Source organism: Etheostoma cragini, chromosome 13 (genome assembly GCF_013103735.1).
Source record: "Etheostoma cragini isolate CJK2018 chromosome 13, CSU_Ecrag_1.0, whole genome shotgun sequence".
NCBI classification, from domain to species: domain Eukaryota; kingdom Metazoa; phylum Chordata; class Actinopteri; order Perciformes; family Percidae; genus Etheostoma; species Etheostoma cragini.
This window is the reverse complement of record NC_048419.1, coordinates 16449603-16467924: the sequence shown is the minus strand read 5'-3', so window position 1 is coordinate 16467924 and position 18322 is coordinate 16449603. Positions and strand designations below refer to the sequence as shown.

Below are 18322 nucleotides of genomic sequence, written 5' to 3'. Positions count from 1 at the left end.
TATATATAAAATATTACCCAAAACCTGATGGTGATAATGATAGAGAAGAAGAACATAACATGTGCATGTGATTTTTGTGTCTACACATGGATACATGCATATTAGAATCTGTATGATTGTTGAAACATGCGCAGTATGTGAGACTGTGTTAGGTGGGGTTGATAAACCTGTCACATAATAAGAGTATGAGACCAACCGTAATCTGAAATGACGACATCTATAAAACATCAGCTGTGTGAAGATATTCTCCTGACAGCATCAACATGCAGCCCAATCATCATTGGGACCTACACATTATATAAAATATGAAGCAGCATGGGCCACTCATATTAAAAATACATATGTTTACGGTATCTACTCACTGAACTTTGTAATTTTAATTGACTGTGCTTGAGATTACAAAGCCCAAATTAGTTGTCTGGTGGAATGGTGGAAATCCGCCATCATAATAGCAATGTGCCAAGGTACAAACATGCCTCGCTTTTAAAGAGAATGAGAGATGACACTCTGATTGGTTTATTGCATGTTACGTCCAAAATACACCTCTGATTAAAAATACACCTATACGGCTGTCAAACTAGCAAAAGTGGATTTGGGAACGCCCCTAACACACCTGCACCATGCGCTTCACACTGTGCGCTTAAATTGTCAAAATAGGGCGCTAAGAGGCTACACCCATGCCAGCAGCTCTGAGACTCTACTGTACTTAAGGTGCTTTGAGGTAAATGTTAACGTCAGCTAGCTAACATGCTAATGTTTAGCAAGAATAAGGTTCACCATGTTCACCATCTTAGTTTAGCATGTTAGCATGATATCATTTTCTAATAAGCAGTAAATACAAAGTACAGTTAAGGCTGATGAGAACAACATTAGGTTGGCAGGTAATTTAGTCATATAACAAAGAATGTCACAGTATGTCAACTTTATCTGGTGATGGTGCTCAGAGTCAGGGATCACTAAAGTTATTACAGTTCATCCTAAGGGGAACATGAATGTGTGTACAACATTTCATGGCAATCCACCCAATAGTTGTTAAGATATATTAGTTTAAACCACAAATGTGAACCTCATGGTGGCGCAAATGGAAAACTCAGGGGATACCAAAAATCATTAGAATTTATCTTCAGGGGACCATGAATGGGTGTACAAATGAAATACAATAATAAGTAATAATATTGATATATTCCAGTCTTGGCCAAAGATGCGTTGGATCATTCAGTCACGGTGCTGACATGCCATAAAATGGACATAAATCTGTTAAGTTTAATTAGCTCAACAAGCATCAATTATTTAGAAGGAGTTCATGTTATTCCTGTCAAACTGTGGACATCCCATTTTGGAATGTGAGTCCTCTGAATAATAGAGGACCACACAATATTTAACTAATCACGGTAATGGCAGCAGACACTATAAACCAACAGTGATTACGCAGAACCAAACACCCACATTATCCACACTTCTCTCTGTCTGACCTCCCTGTGCACAAAGCTCATTTCCCTTTCTCTCCAACCCTCTCTGACCCTGATTTACCTCTTGCCTCCATGTCGTACATCTTCTCTGAACAGCTCCAAATTGCTTTAACTCCTCACTCCCTCTCTCTTTTAAAGTTAATTCACTCTCTAGCTCCTTTGCTCTCTCTCTCTTTCTCTCTCTGTCCTGCTATAAAACCCTCTCTTTTATTCCCATTCGACCTCCACCTAAACACTCTCTCTCTCTTTTTCTCTCCCAGAGTCTCTCCATCCTTGTCTTGCCCTTACTTGTTCTGAATGCAATCAGGAATGGGATCAATGGGAGAGTTAATACAGAGGTGGGAAACTCCTCCCGCTGTGGCTTGCTTGGCATCACAACGAGACACACATTCCTTTTCTTCTAAAGGTGACTTTTTTTTAACTTCTATTTATTACCTGACGTCCAACCCTCACCACCACAGCCCAATCCTCACCATTTCATTAACTTTAACCTAAACCACAGTCTCAACCCTGATATAACCTCAAAGGACCACGTCGGTGTTAACCGATTACACTTTACGGTATTGACAACCACTTTTAAATCAGAGCCGACCATGGTTCTTTAGGTCAATTTTTAGCCATTCTAGCAGCGACAGTTGTTCTGTCCGTCCATAACTTTGTTCCAAACTGAAATATCAAATTATTGTTCGATTGCTGTGAAAATCTGTCAGGAAGTCCATGGTGGTCAGAGGACGAAGCCTGCCGAGTTTGGTGGTGATTCCTCTAACTTCTTCATAAGGTTTTGTGTGAAAGGGCTACCTGCAATTCTTTACATATGTGCCAGGATTAATTATAACTTAATATACTAACTTAAAAGGATTATAATAACTTTGGTAATCCCTTTTTCATCTAGTGACATCATCAGGTAAACATCCCACTTGGCAAATACTTTAGTTCATGGCCAAATACCTGCAAAACTAATGGCATTTCCATCAGCCTCAACTGTGCTTTGTATTTAGTGCTAATTAGCAAATGACTAAGCAACTGTCAGTGATGTCAATTACGCAACATGTGGTAAACTGAGTAAATATACAAAAATCAACCCTTACCGACAGATTGAGTAAATGACAAAAACAGACTCACGACCACAGACTTACAGCCGTTGAGAGAGCAGTTTCCCAGATTATTCAGCGCCTCTTTGCTGCTACTGCGGGAACTGCGTCTGCTCCCCCACTGGTCATTGTCGTGACAACCTGAACGCGCTTTCATCTCCTCCTTCAGGATCATCCTGCCAATTCCCTGTGTGGAGGGGAGGAGGGAGAAGGAACAGAGAGTAGAGGGGAGGAAGAAGGATGGGTTACAGAAAGGGGCCAGAAAAGAAAATGGGAAAATGGACAGAAACAGGGAGCAATAAGAGTTGGTCGAGTCGGATAGATGCATGGGTTGATAGATGGTGATGGAATAAAGCAGGATGAGACGGGGAAAGGCGATTGTTGTTGTTTGGAAAGATAGAGAGAGTTAAGCAATTTTAATTAACCAGCTCATTAAATATTGACACACACACATAAAATATAAAAGGGAGAAGCAGGAGAACTTCTTTCTTTCTTACCTTGTTTATATTCTGATTCCATCCATCCTCTTCTCCTCCGGTCGAAAACCTCCTGACCCTGGAGACTGGAGAAAGAGATGGAGGAAATAAAAGGCAAGGAAAGAAAGATGGTAACTAAAGAGTAAATACAGGTTTATAAGCATTTGTGTGAAGAAGTGTGTGAAGAACGGGAGGGAGCAGTACCTTTCGGCGAGCCAGTATATGGGTAGTAGTTTGAGTCTGGGTGATAAAGGCTGTTGCCGTTGGAGGTGGAGAGGCGACGGGAATTGAGGAGGTTTTCGTTGGTCTTACTCTTACTGGCTGCTGGAGAGACAGATATGGCTGGAGAGACAATCAGAGAAAGAGAGACAGAGAAATTGCAGAATTTCTCAGCAATTCATAGCATTTCTAGACTGAATTCTATGCTTAAAATAATAATAAAATGCAACCACGGGACAAGAATGTTCTGCTGAAATAAAAATTGATTTATTTGATTGTTGTAGGGCTCTTTTATGTTTCACAGAGGTTTTGTCCGTTTTGACCTCTTTTTGTGTATGCGTGGAGGAGAAACAAAATGGAGAAAGTAGTGTATTTCCTTATAGAGAGGGGAGGGAACAGCAGGGGGGAGTCGGGAGGAGGAGAAGGCATCAAAAGAAAGGGTACAGAGAATAGAAAAGAGGTCAGAGAAAATGTGATGGGATCGGATGCACCACTTCCAAAGCAAGCAAAGGTGTCAAGGGTGAGGATGAAAGGATCAAATATCTTGAAGGAAATAGGTGAAGGGGTTTGTGGCTTTTGTCAGACAGTGACAAGCTAATGTAACTTTTAGTATGTGGACAGTTCAAACTTACACTGGACACAGAAAATCCAATGGAACAATCTGTCCCTATATTTGTGATTTGTTTCAGCGGGGATTATTAGGTAATTTGAAAAAAGAAATTAAAGTTAAACAGGGACAATTGCATTCATCATTGTTTCATGTTCAACATGCAGGACAGATGCAATGCAACATTTTTTATTTAAAGCTGATATTAAAGAAGCTTTAAGAAAAACATAAAACCATTCTCTCAAACTCGCTATCTTTCTCAGTTGTCCCGTCTGATAATTTAACAAAACACCACCTTGGGTAGCTCTAAAAAGGTTTGCTTTTGAGCTGCAGCCAGACTTGACTATAACATATACATTATGGTACTAAATATACAGCACATATAACTGATTATGGTACTTTGCCTTAATATAAAAACTGGCCTATAAATGATTTGTGCTGTAAATTTAAATTCATCCACGGAGCCCAGATCACAGATTGCTTGCTCAGACCAAAGAGAGATAGGTTTGTCAGCATTTTGTAGCTCAGCGTAACTCATCCAGAAGTGTTTCTGAGGAAGTCTGTTGGACCTGCTATCTGAGCACTGATGGATCACCTAAACACTTAGAGTATTTGGCTCTGCTTTTCTCGGTTTTACTTCACCTCTTGAACCCAATTGAATATGTGATCTCGCCTCTGATGTGGCTACAACTATCCAACATCCCAGCTGTAGTTTAGTTTTAGCCAAGTCAGCTGTCACTTATAGAAACATTGTTATTCCCCAGGGGATTCACTTATTTAGGACCCAACAGATAATAAGGGATATGATGCGTTGAAAACACCACATATCATGGTTACTTGCCCCTACTGATACCTCAACTCATCCGACATTGATTCCTGATCTAATGCAGTACAGTTGTTTTTTAAAATTACAAACAGCTCTCTGCTTATAACTTATTCTTACATAAAGGTAACATAAGGCCAGGGATTCCTATGGTGCTAAACACAAAGCAGGCAGCCCACTGTCACTGTAATGTAGCTGACATAGTAGAAGATATTTGATTTAAAGTGCTAATATTATGCTCATTTTCAGGTTCATAATTGTATATAGAGGTTATGTCAGAATAGGTTTACATGGTTTAAATTTCAAAAAGCACCATATTTTTGTACTGCACATTGTCAGTCAGAAGAAGAGCATGCGAGTGTGCCATGCAAGCTGCTAGGTGAGTATTATAACGTGTGTTACAAAGTGACGCGTGTTTGTCACAAAAGTAAAGGCTGGGCTACAATTGAGCTGTTTGGAAGAGCTTGTGAACAGTGTTTTTATTTGAAGATATTAAGTGCCTTTGGGGTGGACTTTGGGCTTTTTCAGTTTCTAAACCCATAACGTGCTCAAAAAAGATATATAACTCAATAAAAGAAAGGGAAAAGCCAAAAAGCCTAATATGAGTACTTTAAATATACTTAATCTACAACGGTATAAAAACAGCAAATCCTCACATTTGAGAAGATGGAACCTATGCATGTCTGGCCCTTTTTCTTCTTAGTTCAAACCAAAATAATTGTTGAACAACTCATTGGTTAATTGAATAATTGTTTAAGCCATATAATACAGGCATAATCTGCTGGTTGGTTACTAGACAAACATAGAGCACAATTTGAGGTATTTGAAACACGGGATAATCCCATCCTCCATTCAGATCATCCTGAATCATCTAAGAAAACGCTTTCACTTCCTTTAACTACTTTCCCCTGAGAGAAGCTGTAGATAACTGAATGTCACCAGAAGCACCGGGTGTTAGACAGATCTTTTCTATGATTCATTAAATCAGACAAACATCTTTCATACTCAGAAGGAATTTACAACCAACCGGCTGACAAGTAGATAGCCCGACAAATACTATTGAATGCACAACATTGGGAGGAATCAACTAACCTTGTCTTTTATAAATGGGGGGTTTCCTGTAGATGTTGGTTTCTTCAGAAGCTAAGAGCAGAAACAACAACAGAATGAGTGTGGAACGCGAGGAGAGGAGAGGAGAGGAGAGGAGAGGAGAGGAGAGGAGAGGAGAGGAGAGGAGAGGAGAGGAGAGGAGAGGAATCTGGATTGCCTTACTTATTCCGTCCCACCAAATTAGTTGTATACATTAACAGTCTCTGAAACCATAAAGCTGACAGCATGGGTAATAAACTGCTATGGTGAAGACAGGGCCATGCGTCCAGACAACCTGACTGACGTGCAGAGAGGCTGATTAATACAGATTCACAGGCTTATTACCGGAAAGAGCAGCAGATGGCACGGGAATAAAGAAGAAGGAGAGCAGTTGAAGGGTGGAGAGAGGACTGGATGAAGATGCAGAGGAAAAGATATAGGGGATAAAAGAAAATAGAAAAGAAGATAAGACAGCAGAAAGTGGCACCTTGTAGCTCTCATTTGATAGTTTTCTGTAATCATTCAGCTTTGAGTGCTTGAAAAGCACTTTAACATAGAATAGTTTGAGCTGCAATAAAACAACAACTAAAGCAACAACAAAAAAAACAATAAAAAATACTTAAATTCTGCATAGAGCATGCCACTAAACCTGGCAAAAATAGAGGTTTGACTCCCATTGGGCCATCCAAGTTAAATTTGTATGCACTTGTGATACTATGAGGCACTTTGGATAAAAGCATCCACCAAATACATTTTGCTCCGTGTTGAAAAGCATGAAGGGAGTGCTGTCGCAGGGGCTGGCAAGGAATAACAGCCTCGGAAAAAACGGAGAGAAGGAACATGTAGTGAGAAATGGACTGAAGGCAGGATGAGGGGATGATGGAGGGAAACCAAATGCACAGCTTGCAGTGAAAAATAAAAGGCCTTTTAAAATGAAGGAACAAAGACAGAGTGAGCATTCAGGGGAGAGAGAGGCAATAACTTGAGGCAATAACTTGATAAAATGGAGGGATGAGGGAGTGTTTAAATACAACGGACTGGTATAAATTGTTAGATTAAAGCGCCCATATGTTATACAAGAGCTTCAGAGACCACCAACTGGAGTACATGGAAATAAGGATAACTACTGTACATTTTTATGGATGGATGATTATTTTAGTTCTCTGGTTAGATGGTGTGGAAAAAAATTTGGCACCATGAAAATTTTCATTATCGATGAATCTTTATAAAATATATAGCAAAAAAGGAAAAATTCCAGCCACAATTTCCCACAGCCCAAAGTGTCCAATACCAAAGGGAGAAAAGCATCAAATCCCCATATTTGGCGTTTCTGCTTGAAAAATGATGACGTATCAATTATCACAATCATTTTCTGTCAACAACTAACTTTAGCACTTAGAATGCTAAAAAAAAGGTAAAATGACCACAGTCAGGTTAAAGGCTCACTGCGAATTAGGTTGTGTGTCTGTTAGGAGAGCATGTTGTGTAGATTTAGATGTGGGTCAGGGCCTTGGCAGGATTTATACACATTTGATGATTATTTGTTGCATAGAGTCTGGACTTTAAGAATGAGTACATATTTGGAGGGTAGGTTAAGATCTGACACGGGTAAATTTGGGTTAGTGGGTTAGTAAACAGGTCATGTCAGATTTCGGATGTCCGCCTACCTGGCACATGGAAATGTTTTGGGGCTTGGAAGATGGTGGTGGTTGGTGTAGCACACCTGGGCTCTGGCTGACTGTAATAGGGTGAACTCCTGCCACTCTCACTGCCTGCAGCCAGCACAGCCAATCACAGTGAGAGAAACCAAAGCATGAGCAACAGAATGGCCCACGTCCCCCAAACAGACAGTGTGGGCATGTATATATGTGTGTGTGTCAGGAGTGGAGCTGGGAATCCCGGGATTCTGAACGGGACATGAAACTCACCTAAAGAGCTGGTATAGCTCTTCAGTTAGGGACTTTATATTTCCTGTGTGCATATGTGTGTGTGGTACGTGTGTCTCTGCTTGAGTGGGCACATTACCAGGGAGATAATAATGCAGTGGGGAGCCTCCGTTTGCAGGAGAGTCAGTGAAGGCAGAGCTGGAGGAACGCCTCGTTCTTAGTTCCACGCCATCCAAGAGATCCTGTAGAGAGAGAGAGAGAGAGAGAGAGAGAGAGAGAGAGAGAGGGAGGTAGAGATGGACATTTAGTGTTTTGTGCTTTCATTTACTAAATGCTGTAACTTTGACTACACAAGGGTCCTTTTCTAGAAGTTTCCTTAGCACACACATGCATATGTGTGTTCATACATATACTTCATGTTTTCTGGATATTACATCAGTGATGTGTGAATGTTTAAATTCACACAGCAAACTGTTTCTTTTAGGTGTCATTGCCCTTAAATATACTTTAAAGCAGGGGTCATTAACTTTCTTCAAGCCAAGGACCCCTTAACTAAAGGAGAGAGAGCAGGGACCCCTAATACATTGTATCAAAAGTTACATATTAAACTGGGCCTGTGTAATGTGTAAATGTAAAATTTAAACTGTTGAAGATTTCTGCTTTAAAGGAATAGTTTTGACATTTGGGAAATATCGTATGCTCATTAACTTATTTTCCAACAGTTAGATAAGTTGTGGTTTTGTGAGGAGTTCATTAATTTTATTGACCATCAGATTTTACTTTTTTTCTTCTACCCTTTCATTTTAGTACACCAGTACTTTCTACTTCCCCAAATTTAAAATCTGCATACTTCACTTTGCAAAACTCACTGCAATCATTTGTAGGCATGGTTCAACACTAATGGTTACCCGATGGCCCAAGGGAGGTACAATGCCATGTCGGGCAAGTAAATATAACAACCCACTTGCCCATTTTAATCTTTTTTTTCCCAATCATCATCGTAACATTTTATCGATCTCTTTGTTCTCTTGCCCCCCTCCCCTTGCCCACAATGTAGAATGCCTGTTAAATGATCTGATTTGAATGTGCTATTGGCCAATCAAGAATTGAGTTGGTACTAGTGATGTGTGACTGGCGACTGTCTTGTAAGAAGAAGAAGAAGATGATGGCTGCTACAAGCTAAATCAAAATATAAAAGAGTGTTAAAGGCATTCTGAAAGAAGGAGTTTTTTGGTTTTTCTTTAGATTGCCATTAAAAAAAAAGCAATGAGCATCTCAATTTTTTTTTATAGGGGCCAGTAAAAATCGACTTTGTGCAAGTAGAAGTTTTTTAAACATTGAGCCCTGGTAAGTTAGTAAACATGAGGTTGGGGGTTTCTATGAAGCTAAAAAGTGATTTGGTGGCCTGCTGTGACTCAACACATGCATTTATGACAGTAACAAAGAAACTGCATTCATTTTCCTCTGATTAAATTGTTTTCACAACAGCTACTATTTGAAATAAACCTCCAGAGTAAAATTGTTGGGTAGAGAACTTACATGAGAGTATGGTGATAAGGAGACCAAGGACTGAATGAGAAGGAGAAAAAAATATATTACTATAATTTATGGCAAAAAAAAAGACAATTGTTTTGGGTCAATTACCATTAATTTAACTTTTATGTGTGTGTGTGTGTGTGTGAGTGTGTATGTGTGAGTGTACCTGTCTGCAGCTGTATCGCTCCAAAGTGTCATCTGAAAGGTCTGTGTGGGCATGGTCAGCCTGATAAGGGATTATGTCAGGCCGATGGATGTCATATATGGCTTTCACCCTGGGCAGAGCTGCCAGCTCCTTGTAGCGCAAAACGTCACTGTCAGCTTGAGACTGGAGAGAGATGAAATGGAAACAGAGTCACCAATAGAACTTTTAACTTAAAAAGAAATTCAGAAATAAAAAAGATAGAAGAAAAATAAAAGGCATAGACAAAAATGTGTACATACAAAAAACACACATACATGGAGGTAGCAAAACTGACAAAGTCAAACCCAGGTGTGATGATAAATATGAACAGACAGCAGGCAGAATTGCAGAAAAATACAGACACACTGAAAATAACATAAGGCAGACAGACAGATGAAGACTTGTTGAACGTCATAACTTCATACATCACGTAAAAAGATTCTAAAATTGACTGTAGACCCATAACTAAGGCTTTAACAGACATCCCAATATTTAAGGACAAAGTGAAGCAGGGGGACAGACAGGTGGTGAGACAGACAACACACAGACCAGAAAATCTGCTTGAAGACAGATCGGGTGGACAGAGAGAGCTTTGAGGGACTCTTTGTGCATCTGTCCCTGTCAGTTTTATGTTGATTGAAGGCTGTGACAGTGACAGATGAGGGCGTGATCATAGCATTGTTTGCGTAACCATGGCGACAGCGGTACTTACACAGATGAGCCGGTGAGGGGAACCGAGGAGAGGAGAGGAGCCTGGAGGAGAAATGGATGCCGTCTCCGAGGTGCGTCTCAGCTGGTAGGACAGATTTAGGAGAGTCATTGCAGGCCTGATGTCAAAGTAACGTAATAGTTCAAGTACAACCAAGGCAGTTTTACTACATGTAATTACATTCTAAAGAATAATAAATAGTAATAGTATAGTAAATAGTAATAGTAAAAGAAGAATAATAATAACAATAATAATAATAATAAAGACATCATGCATATATACTAGTGAAAAACAAAAGTCAACTGTGACAACTGACAACTGTGAAAGGTGGTGTTTTTTTTTTTATAACTCACCCGTTTAAATTACATTCAGGCTAAAGTTCTGCATAATTGAGGGCCTTACGCTTTGGGTGACAGGTGGCTGTCGTCACAGGAGGCAAGCATAGACTAGGCTTCATTCAGCTCGCCTCAGCTCCATCCATGCTTCACCTCTTTGGCCATATTTGATTAACTGATGTCAAGCACCGCCAAGATGGCAATGAATGGTAACGTAACTTTGGCAGAAAGTGGCCAAAGTGCTTTTTTAAAACATAGAACAGCTCTTTGGATAAGGATAAGACTTTATATTTGTAAAAAAATATTCAATTTAATGATTATATTTATCCGGAGGACAGCCTTCATTTAGTTAATTTCTTATAAAATAATGTAACTTGTATAACAACAATGAGAAATTTTAGACAAAGTGAAAAGCAGAGAGAACAGTAACAGAAATAGAGAGAATTGCCAGTGGGTTGTGGGTATTGTTGAACATCGCTCACCCTCAGTTTTCTCGCCAGCCGAGCTGCTTCTTTACACATGGGGTGCCAAACCTCCGAACCTGCACACAAGCACACACCATTTTAGCTTAGTTTATTTTGTTTACTGTGTGTGGGCAGCAGCCATAAGGTTTTATGGGATCCTATGAAGAGTATCAGCCGTTCTCAAGTGAATCAACATCAATTAACAACAACAACAACACACACACACACACACACACACAAACACACACACAAACACACACACACACACACACACACACACGAGACAGTGCATTAGGCTGTGGAGGCAATTTGTCTGGTCTGAGGACAGAGGATAGAAATCTTCTTGTCTCTCCACACAAATAAACATAAAAGAAAACAGAGAGAGGAGAGACAGACAGAGGGAGGGAGAGAGAGAGAGGGAGAGAGAGAGAGAGAGTGGAGCGAGAGAGAGAGGGACATCTAGTGCCATCATCAGGTCAACAGGTCCACACTGTACTAAACCTGTAAAACTAATGCCATTCCTATCACCCTTAGCTGTACTTTGTTTTTAATGCAAATTAGTTCATGTTAGCTCAGAAAGTTTGCATTGTCATTGTCATCATTTGCATGCTGATGATAGCATTTAGCTCAAATCCCATTATAGATGATAAGACAATAAAGTTATATTTAACTAAATGTAGCCCAAATCATTGTGTAAAACAGACAGAGATCAAGACAGGAAGAGAAGTGTTTAAGTAGTATAATATTACAATATACTGTGGAATTCACGTTGAAATACCTTCACTTACTGTCTTTTCATTTCTTTTGTAATTTAGAAATGCACATTTATTACATATCCGGTCTATACATGTAATGCTAAACAGCATCACTGCCAACATTGTGCTTTAACAGTATTATTTTAATGGAACTAAATTAAACACAGATAAACACACACACACACACACACACACACACAAAATCAATACTGCAGACAGAAACCCTGCGTGGTGATTCAGTGCACCCCCATTCTACCCACGCTCCTTTCTGCTGCTGAAAAGATGTATGGCCTTGGACCCTGCATCCTTTATCTTCTGGATGAGGAGAATCCAAATGGTGCAGAGTAAAGGAATTCAATCTAAAACAACAGCTGACTGAAGTTTAACTCCCAATTTATTCTGTCTTTTCATTCGAAATAAAGCCTCAGCTATGTTTAGAGAGACTTTTATTTTATATTTTGTTAACTTAATGCAAAACAAGGTTAATCATTGAACAAAACCGGCCTCTTTATCTTGACTGGTGATATTCAAAAGAGAGGATGAAGGTTGTCTGTGAAATCTAGGGTAGCAATATTAACATCTGTGCTTATGTTATTTAAAATTCTAATGCTATAAAGCAGCAGATATTTAAATGGACCCATGAGTTTTGCTTTCTGCTGAATCATGCTGCCATGAGAAACAGCATACACATCTTACTAACGTTACCAGTCAAATATACTGTATACTATGAGTTCTTCCAGTCTTTTAACGCCCTGATGTCTGTGGTATTTGAAATGAGACTTTATCGAGAGTGTACGATAATTGGTAAAGGTGCATAGATCCACTTAAAGGGTTAGTTCGGCTTTTTGGAAGTGGTCAATTTATTACCTATAGATGACAGTTGACATGCTGCAATCAGTTTTTACTTGACTCAGCCTGAAACCATTAGTTGATTAATCTTTTATAGGCCTGTCGGACCAAGCGTAGTTTGCGCTGTCCTTGCAGCTGGGTTCAGCGCACATTGTGCTACAATGCGCTGCCCACAAAGTTTAACCAGGTTGAATTTTGAGCATGAGCTGACTCGCAGCGCACTGCTGCACCTGCGCTTTGCTCAACACAGTGAAACGCCATCATAAAGCAGCGCAAGCAATTGTGCTTGCTCATCAATTATTTTTTTTCTTCTATTCCTTAGGTGAGATTCCTTCTATAAGCTCCTAGGGGTATTATTATCTCATCTGCACAATCTTTATTCTATATTACTTTTTACTTATGTTTCTGTCTTGATTTTATTGTGCAAAAAAAAAAAAAAGCCTTTGGAAACAATAGGGATTTTAGGTGTTACCATTATTTTAACTCAGAAACTGGAGATTAAGTAACACTACACTAAAACTACAATAATGTCTTTACCTGTTTGAACAATCAATGAATAATGAAAACATATTTTAGGGAACAATAAACACCCTATTTCCATCCATCTGTCCAATGTAGGAGAATAAACATTCGCAATTAGCTCTCACACACACACACTCACACACACACACACACACACACACACACACACACACACACACACACACACACCACTTTTCATTCCAGACATGCATTGTGAGATTGACTGCATGTATGTGCACGTGTTGTGTGTGCGTGTGGGTCGTACTTGAGTGTGTCTCACGAGGGTGATTGCTCAGCCCTCCTACATGTCTAAAGTCATCAAAAGGAGTGAATGTAACCTTGGGGCAGCTCACCAGAGCTCAGCACACACACAGACACACATCTGCATTCATATGCAGACACACACATCTGCAAACATGAAGCAGATACACAGGTATACACAGAAAATTGCTCTTATATGTATAGGCATACAATAAAGCACAAACACATTTAAACATACACAGACTTCACGTAGAATATGCAAATGCTTGGTTTTAATGGTGGCTGTGAGCAGGAGCAGCTGAATGTCAATGAGATGAAACAGGAGGCGTCAACCTGTGTAGCGACTCGGGGACACCGTGTGTCTGCCACATGTTACGCTACAGTAGCTCTACAGTTAATCTGGATTCAACTCAGTCAGGCTAAATTATCTGTGCGTGTTTAATGTTGGAATTTCTTTTTCTATTTCACTGTTATCTTAAAGAAACTAACTATGATTGCAGAGTCTTATTTTCATGTGTGGCTTGTTTACACAACCATATCTCCTACAGTATGTACATAATGCAGCTGATTTGCATTAACATCACGTTCTCAAGGAAATGCTGCCATTTTTCTTCAACATATCCGACATGATGATATCGTATTTATCTGTAAAATGTTCACAGCAAACATTTCTCCTTATTCCTACAATATAAATCATACAGTACAGTAAATATTCAAACTAAACTGTGGTAGAGGTATGGTCAGGCACTGATGCCTTTTAATCATAATTTTGCAAATTAAATGTAGTTCCGTACCAATATTATGGCCAACACTATGGTGCGGTACTATGGTTTAAATTTAAAATTTAAATTTAAGCATGCCCACATGGTAATGAAGGTTTGCCAGCATCCTCATAACAACCTATTTGAATGCATGATTGAGCTTATTAAATTTAATTTCTATTATCTAATTTGCCAAACAGATGCTTCTGGATGATTTAATTTAAACATCCGGTGAAGTTGTTTCATGTTTAATTCTGACAGCAGAGAGTAATGGACACAGCAGAGGCAGAGGTTGAGAGGTAATTGACTTCAACCTTTGTGTGTACAAATAAAACATCAGCTGGGGGAAGGAGTATGTGTCTGGAGTAGTAAAGAGTGGTATATGTGGGATCAATAAACTATTTAAGGGTGCTTTGTTAAAAGCAATCATTTATCAGGTGACCATAGCCTACTGCTCTCTAACTCTCTTTGTCACACACACACACACACACACACACTAACAGGCCATCTGGATACCTGCAGGGTTCAGCTAATTCAATAGATTCTACAAGTCTATTCTTTGCCTGTTAGCTGTACATATACACAAGCGCCTTTGTATGGCCATCTACTCATAAAACAAAAAAAACAATCCTAATGGTTTTACACATTCTGTAGCATTTGTCTGGCTCTCCTCCCTCACCTGTAAGGTACATTTCTTCTCCTTCCAGGAACATCATATGACAGCGAGCACACCTGGCACAGCTAGGGTGGTAGTGCTTCCCTCCAGCCTAGAGGAGAAGAAAAGGAGAGGAGAAGTGAGAGGAATAAATAAGGCAGAGAGATGCTAAAGCAGATGACACAAATGAGGAAACGAGAACAGAGTGGCAGTGGAGAAAATGAACGAGGACTAAAGAAAGGGGAGACGCTTGATAATAAATAGACAAAAACAGTATTGATTGGGGTAGAGAAGATGGGAGAGTGTTGCTTTGTTGTTTTTCCAAAGCTGCTTCGCCATCAGTCAACACTTCAGTCTTTTACAGTAAAGAGGGACAGCTGCGTTCTTTCGCAGCTTTTTATAGGCTGACACATACTGGCATGCATGCATACAAACCCACACTTTTCTTCACAAAGACACACACAGATGGAAAAATATTCACATTCTCCCTCGTGTTCCCATTGTCTTAAAGCACACACACATATCCATACATGGAAACGTGCACTCACCTCAAGTACTCTGCCGCTGATGTACCTGTTACAGCTATCACACCTGATCCCGAACTGAGTGTGGTAGTCAGTCTCGCAGTAAGGTATCCCCTCCCTGCCAGGGAAACAACAAAGCAAGTTGCATTGTGACTTCCAAGTATGAACATTTAAATAAATACTGTGGGTGTCTAGTTGATTAAAAGACTGTATAATTTTCAGTTATTGTCTTACAAATAAATAACTGATATACAAAGGTGATTATCATGACTTTCCACAATAAGAATGCTCCAAGTTCTATTTTTACACCTGCTTCAAGCAAATTGGTCACAGAGCATAGTTTCCGATATGAAAGCCGATATAAAAGCCTACACACGGAAGTAGTCTGAGTAAACAGAAGTACATTTCCTTCACCTTTAGCTCTCTGTGTTTTGCAGTTCTCAAAATCCCTTCACTTTGGGAAACAACAACAAACTTCGAGCTAGCAAGCTACACGCTACACGTTAACAATTGGACTGATTGGTGGGGATGCTATGGACAAAAAATATAGGGCGATACATTGGCAGGAGAAAATTTCGTTTAACCATGTATCCAGCAAATTTTAAAAGCTCATTCTTTTAACAGTTATCTTCATTTAATATTTTATTTGGTGTTTTGCGGGATGCAAATGTTCCACCAGAACAAGTTCCTTCTCGAGTCTATTTTGCAGACCCACCGGCGCTTCGTCCGGAACTTAGCACAGCCCAAGACAGATAAGACTGTTTTAAAGAAATGCAAGCAACCAAGAATTTATGTGTAGCGTAGCCAGACCTTTTTCCACAGCACTGTAGAGATCTGGATATGCAAGATCAACAAACAAGCAAGAGAGGATGTGGTTTACTTATTTACTGTATTGGCTCAAACATAACTACAGTAGAAAGTTAACATATGGGGGATCAAACCACCTACTTGCTGATGTACTCTCCAGTGAGCGCACAGCCGCACGTTCTGCATTTAAAGCAACTGACATGCCACTGTCTCTCCAGAGCCAGCAGAGACTGACCCTGTTTGATTTCCTCTCCACAGCCTGCACAATCTAGAGAGGAGAGGAGAGGAGAAGAGAGGAAAGGAGAGGAGAGGAGAGGACAGCAGCACTGAGAAAACACACAAAGATGATGAGAGCAGCTTCAACATTTCAGCATTTACCATCTTTCCTCTCTGTCCTTGTCTCTCTGCTCTGTCAATCTCACTCCTCTCCTCCATCTTTCCTTCTCTCATCCCTCTTTTTTCACACACTGTCTTTGCCAGATGGAGCTATCACAACTAGGCTACAAGACTACGTGGAGCAGCAGGCCACCTTCTGTGTGTGTGTGTGTGTGTGTGTGTGTGTGTGTATGTGTGTGTAGTGGAGGGGCTGGGGCTATGTTTTGCAGCATACAGCAGGTGGACAGTAGAACTATTCTAGGTTTTTTTTCACCTGTAGGGGTGTAAACAGTTTTAGAATGTAATTTTAGTTACATATCAGTAGGCTACATTTAATCATGACCTTGTCTCAGGGTATGGTGGGTACAGATGGATGTGTCTTGTATGTTAATGTGCTATATGTATTTTAATTGGGGCAATGTTTAATGTCTGTTTTTATGACTGTTTAAAAACTCTTGTAGGGACGGGCACTGGACATTGGCAATACTTTAGCTAAAAATTCTGTTGACGCACTACCAACCCCAACAAACTTGCACAAGTGGGGCATGAGAGAGAACCCATTGTGCAAGCTCTGTGGGGAGAGGGGCACCAAGGCACACATCCTGTCCGGGTGTAAAAAGCACTCAACCACGGAAGGTATAGATGGCGCCACGACAAGGTGCTCATGACACTCGCCAACACCTTAGAGCAGGAGAGGAAAAAGAAACGCCAAACATTTCGGAAAACATCATCTATCCAGTTCATAGAGGAGGGAAAAAAGCCACCAACCACAGCTAAAACAAGAACCAGTCTGCTACAAAAGGCCCAATCATGGGAAATGAAGGTCGACCTGGGAGGAAGGCTAAGTTTCCCCCAGGTTGTCCAGACAACCCTAAGACTGGATGTGGTTCTGTGGTCTGAAGTGGAAAAAAGATCATCATCATAGAACTTACATTCCCATGGGAAGAGAAGTGTGAACAGGCCTTTGAAAGGAAGAGCACCAAATACCAAGACCTTTTGCATGACTGCAGGGGGAAAGGATGGCAAGCATGGCTGTTCCCGCTCAGTCAGCATGGAGAATTCTCACAGCCATTGGAATAACAGGGAAGGAGAAAAAGGCAGCAGCTCCCAGGATGGGGGAGGCAGCGGAAAGAGCCTCTTGCTGGTTATGGAACAGGTGAGAGGAGTTGAGATGGAAGCCAGGAGGGGAAGATGGGCAGTGACTTGGCCACCACTGCCGACCCACCATCGGGAGGGTGTTGTGGTTAAGGGTTGAAACACCCAATGAACAAAGGGTACTGCCTGATGACATCAACCCCGCCTGGCCAAGGCTACATTAACTTAGGGTGAATAAAGGTGAGAAGCATTTTCGGATGTATTTGTAATCTGTAAGGCTGTACATTGGAGATTTGTTGCACAAATTTCTATGTCTAAGCATATATCACTATTCAAATAAACATGAAATGAAAAAAAAATTATTATGTTATTATTAAATTATGCCTCTTGACGCCCATTGCACAAAAACACATCAATGAGCGACACCGTTACATAGTGCCCATGTTCCTAGATTAATATGGGCACTGTTGTTTATTTTTTGGTAATCCTACAGTATATGCACTGTGCTGCTGTTGGAAGAATTTAGTAGTAGTCCCCTACAAATACATTATTTTACTACAGTTTTACTATAAGATTTGTGTAAAACTGTACAAACGAAAGGAACTATAGAGACACAAAAAGGGTAGAGAAGTTGGGTATTATTGAGAGACAGACTAAAACTTGGTTGGTTTTGTCTTTAAATGGGATTTATTGACAATATATAGTAATAGTTATAGTAATGCCAGACCTTGATACTAAAAGCTAGAGGACTGACTACTTACAGTGGGTACGGAAAGTATTCAGACCCCTTTAAATTTTTCACTCTTTGTTTCATTGCAGCCATTTTCCAA

General features: G+C 40.1%; 1 protein-coding gene across 3 annotated transcripts in view; it reads right to left on the bottom strand.

The window, feature by feature from the left end:
• Positions 1-18322, bottom strand: part of LOC117955414 (actin-binding LIM protein 3-like) — a 43645-nt gene that overhangs the window by 4343 nt on the left and 20980 nt on the right. The window contains exons 5-18 of one of the 3 annotated variants that reach the window (XM_034889902.1): positions 16164-16290; positions 15240-15333; positions 14716-14803; positions 10907-10965; positions 10093-10173; positions 9363-9524; positions 9200-9229; positions 7800-7902; positions 7442-7546; positions 5778-5828; positions 3241-3378; positions 3058-3122; positions 2598-2747; positions 676-697 (exon numbers count right to left, since the gene is read on the bottom strand). In XM_034889902.1, coding sequence (XP_034745793.1) covers positions 676-697; positions 2598-2747; positions 3058-3122; positions 3241-3378; positions 5778-5828; positions 7442-7546; positions 7800-7902; positions 9200-9229; positions 9363-9524; positions 10093-10173; positions 10907-10965; positions 14716-14803; positions 15240-15333; positions 16164-16290 — 1275 coding nt within the window. Of the gene's footprint in view, positions 1-675; positions 698-2381; positions 2748-3057; positions 3123-3240; positions 3379-5777; positions 5829-7441; positions 7547-7799; positions 7903-9199; positions 9230-9362; positions 9525-10092; positions 10174-10906; positions 10966-14715; positions 14804-15239; positions 15334-16163; positions 16291-18322 lie in introns of those variants that run through there. The other 2 variants (XM_034889900.1, XM_034889901.1) reach the window with 2 other exon arrangements.